We start from the raw sequence: 4,704 nt of genomic DNA, 5'->3' as shown, positions 1-4,704 counted from the left end.
GAAATAAAGCATTAACAAAGAAATATTTAGGGAAAAAAACACAGTCAAAGGATTAATTTAATTGTACACAAAAAAGAAACCAAAAAGTCAGAGGAGAATCCAACTTAAAAGCAAAACAAAATATAAACAGGGAGCATTCATGTTTGGCAAGTTGAGCTTGACCAAAATGTTTGCCAAATCTGTAGATGATTTTATTAAGTAATATGAGGTTTCCGTTTTCTCAATCTTCGTGTGTGATACCAAATTGATTTTTTTTTATATCATTTGGATTTTGTAAACTCTATAAGTATGAAAGTTCAAGATTCGAAGCCTATATCCTAAATCTATTCCTTCAACTTACGAAAAACAAGACAAAAAAAAAAAAGCGACAATGAGATTGTTCTTAGTGTTTGCGATTCTCTTTGGCTTTTACAGTGAGGTCTATGGGAAAGGTTCTTTAGATATCGATATGAAATTGAAGGCTCTTAATAAGCCTGCGTTGAAGACCATCAAGGTACGTAATTGCCTGAATCTGAATTCAAATTTACATATAACATCTTGTGTATATTTTTTTGGCTTATAACTTCACATATCGATTGTACATTATTTGTAGAGTGAAGATGGAGATATAATAGATTGTATTGATATCTATAAACAGCATGCCTTTGATCATCCCGCTTTAAGAAACCACAAGATTCAGGTAAACAAATTCTATACACACACCTATTTGTTTTTTTTTTTGTTAAAATAGACACACCTATTTGTTATAATAATAAAAAATTAACAAATAAGTAGACAACATTTGCAGATCACTCCGTAAATTTTTTTTTTTTTTTTAAATAGATCTAATTAATTTGTTAGTTAAATTTCCTTTATTTGCTTTGGACATAAGTATTGTCTATCGTTACACAAACTACATTTATGCATGCAGATGAAACCAAGAGTGGAGTTTGGTGCAATGAAGACTACTATTCCAAACAACGGTTCTGATGAACAAATAACGTCTCAGATTTGGTCCAAATCTGGAGACTGTCCTACTGGGACAATACCGGTTCGTAGAGTTAGTAGAGAAGACATAAGAAGAGTCTCTTCACCGTCTCGTTTTGGGAAAAAACCTCCTCGTAAATACAGTTTTCTCGACAACGCACTTCAGCACAAGGGCAATTTCAATATAACTGCTGAAAGAGTAAACCGTCCCCGCCCAATGTTTATATCGGTACGTAGCATTGTTTTTAGTCTCTGAACTTTTAGCTTATATTTTTCTTTTTTTTTAAAAATTATCGAAATTTTTTTTTTACGTAATGACTTTTAGAACTTTAGAATTTCAAGTTTTGACCAAAAAAAAAATCAAAGGCCTTGAATTAATCGCAATTAGGTTCTAAAACTAACCATTATAATTACCTTTGTATGGTTAATTAGAAACACTTATGGTTTGACAATGATATAGGAGGCAGTCCTTATCGCCCTAGGGTACAATTATCTTGGCGCTCAATCCGATATAAATGTGTGGAATCCTCCGAGGGTTCAGGCAAGCGATTACAGCTCTTCTCAGATATGGCTACTTGGTGGACTCTCAGATACGTTTGAAAGCATAGAAGCTGGTTGGGCGGTACATTTTCCACCCCTAGAAGTATACTATATCTTGTTCTTGAAGTAAATAGTAAATTGATCGCCATAAACCTATTTCAGGTGAATCCAAGCGTTTTCGGGGACTCACGCACTCGTCTCTTCACCTATTGGACTGTAAGTACATCATTTCACGACTACCGAATTTATAACATCACCAGAGTTTATAACTAGTCTTTCTATTTGGATTTGTAGAAAGATGGATATGATCAAACAGGGTGCTTCAACCTCTTATGTTCTGGTTTTGTGCAAACAAGTACTAAGTTTGCCTTAGGCGGAGCAATAGAACCCGTTTCGACTCCCTCGCAAAAACAATATTACTTCACCGCCAGCATGTCCTTGGTATCATTTTCTACAAAATAATCTCCCAAAACCCCGCACAAGATTAAAATTTTGTGCTATTTTGTTTGTATGTGATTTGGTTACCCCAAAAATTGGTGCTACAAATCAAAAGTCTGAAGCTTAGTTGATATGTTTCAAACCCGACATGTATGCTCTTTAGCATAAAATGCAATAATGATGGATGGTGCTTGCAGGATACAGGCAACGGGGATTGGTGGCTTGTTTACGCAAACCACGTGGTAGGTTATTGGCCAGGGTCACTCTTTAGTTACCTCAAACATAGCGCAACCGCGGTGCACTGGGGTGGAGAAGTCCATAGTCCTAACGTGCGGAAGAAGCAGCACACAAGAACTTCGATGGGGAGTGGACAATGGGCATCTTACTTGTGGGCCCAAGCTAGTTACCACACAAACATTAGGATCAAGGACAATTCTTTACAGATAAAATACCCCGAGTATCTATCCGAGTATGCTGATGAGTACAACTGTTATTCTACAAAGCTGCATCGGAGAACGTATAAGTCAGAGCCTCACTTTTACTTTGGAGGACCTGGCCAGAATTCTCGTTGTCCTTAATCTCATTTTTATTTTTTTTAATGTTCATTCAGAAAGTATGATACATTCTCTACCTTCTTGTCAAATTGAAGTTCCACCATTTGAAATAAATTCTTAAGAGTTACTACCACTTTACTCTTCTCATGCAGCAAGTATACCAGACAAGAAATTCGTTTGATGATTGATCATCACTAAACTAAGGCAGATATTTTCAACCGAATTCAGCTGGTTTTCTAGTGGAATTTTGCTTGTATGCTCCAATCGTGGTTATAATCCAAGCGATCAACCGAGAATGAGATTCTTAGCGGCAAACCATTAATAAATCTCTAATTACGTCCAGTCCAACGCTTACTATACTCCATAAACAGAATCAACAAAGCTCTCTAACTTTTTCAATAGAAAACCCAAAAATTCAATAAGGCTACAGAGTAACTAGCTGACTCGTTCTTGTAATCTTCAACCAATATTAGGAGCAACCGAAGAGACACTCTAAAAAAAGTCCTAAAATAAAGAGCTACTTCAAGATGTAAATGCGGATAAGGCAATAATAAAGTGCAGAAAGTAAATAACACAAGAGCTTTGTTAAAGAGGTTCGGTTTTTCCTACTCCCCTGGACCACATCCACATTTCGATTCCACTAGAACAAAAAATCAAATACGTACAACCTATCCGCAAACGCGTAAATCAAGAACAACCCTCTTAATTCACCGCTCTATTCTATAACATGAAATCTTAAGGATAAAATCTTTATCCTTAACTAAACTCACACCAAGCCTAGATTCAAACCAAGATAACCTAACCTTGGGCTAAACTCCCCCTGAGCCTAGACTTCATATCTTCAACTCTCTTAGCAAACTTCACACACACGTCACACCGACAAACAAAGAAGCTTGAACAACACAAGCACCAAACCGCGCAACTAAGCTGCACACAATGAGAAACTCTCTAGGATTTTATTCTTTATGTCTCAGCTCTCTTGCTTCTCTAGGATGTGCCCAACACTTCCTTATATATTCATCAAGACTTCCTAATCACCATATAAGAAGATTTCCAAATCTCATAAGAAAAAGACTTTTTCCTTTTTGCTATTTTCCTTTTTCTTGTAAAACTCCAATTTAATTAACCAAATAAATAGTAGTTTTCATCTTCAGTTCATCCTCAAACTGTCCTTCGATATTGCCTTCTCAACCCTTCTAGAATCTTCTCACACAAATAAAACACCAACAATCCTGTATCACTTCTTGAATCATACAAACACTACTGCAGACAGACCAATACATCTTCATTCTTCCCCTTTTTGACTATGCTTGTGAACTCATAAGTTCAAACACCTACACACCATCACCAGACACATCTTCATTCTCCCCCTGAATGAGTCACAACATGGTCAAAACTAACTGGAAAATTCTCCCCGCTTTGCAATACGCGGTTGATAGCCTAGTACACCACCTCCATTGAAATTATCTTTTCTAACCCATATCTTGTTGCGCTTTAGACCTCCATGATTGACTCCTTGAATAAATCTGAAACAATTCCTCTTAATATGTCCTTGAACTCCACAATGATAACATGTAGGACCATGAAGCCTTACATCAAAAGCATTCTCCATGCGGCTCCTCTCTTTCAACAATCTAAAACATCTTGGCCTAATATGCCCAACAACACCACAATGATGGCAAACATGTCGAAAAACTTGTCTACGTTCACTCTGCAATTCGAAAATACTTTTACTATGCTCTTTCACACATACATTCTCTGAAGCAATCTTTGAAGCAGTCTTTGAAGCAATTTCTGATACAGTTCCTGATGCAGACATGATTTTTCCACTTGAAACAAACACCGGATCTGATTTTGAAACTTTTCCTTCATATCCAAGGCCACACTTATCTGTCTTGCCAATACTCAGAATATGATCCAACTTGTTTGTACCATTATTAAGCATCCTCCAATTCTTTTGATTTTCTTCAAGTTGCACTTTAGCTTGTTATGCTTCTTCTCTCTTCTCTGTTGCATGTTTCTCTGCTTCAACGATTTTAGCCTCTAACTTGAGCTTCTCCTTAATCAAAACTGAATTATCCTCAATTACTTTAAGCCAATGTTCGTACAACATCTCATACTTCTTACCAAGTTCTTCATAACTCATACCCTCTCCATCACTATCACTATCAGATTCATGTTCAGATGCAGTTGCAGGTTTTGCTGC

The 4,704-nt window shown here is 36.6% G+C and overlaps 1 protein-coding gene across 1 annotated transcript; it reads left to right on the top strand.

Annotated features, from left to right (window-relative positions):
* On the top strand, nucleotides 201-2,591 carry LOC104771078. Its single transcript, XM_010495552.2, has 7 exons — nucleotides 201-493; nucleotides 593-679; nucleotides 911-1,195; nucleotides 1,427-1,588; nucleotides 1,669-1,722; nucleotides 1,801-1,947; nucleotides 2,142-2,591. The coding sequence occupies exons 1-7, from the start codon at nucleotides 371-373 to the stop codon at nucleotides 2,520-2,522; spliced, it is 1,239 nt and encodes a 412-aa protein (XP_010493854.1). The 5' UTR covers nucleotides 201-370; the 3' UTR covers nucleotides 2,523-2,591.

Source organism: Camelina sativa, chromosome 20 (assembly GCF_000633955.1).
Source record: "Camelina sativa cultivar DH55 chromosome 20, Cs, whole genome shotgun sequence".
In the NCBI taxonomy this organism is placed as follows: Eukaryota; Viridiplantae; Streptophyta; class Magnoliopsida; order Brassicales; family Brassicaceae; genus Camelina; species Camelina sativa.
The sequence above is the reverse complement of the archived record's forward strand: the minus strand, read 5'-3'. Positions and strand labels throughout refer to the sequence as shown.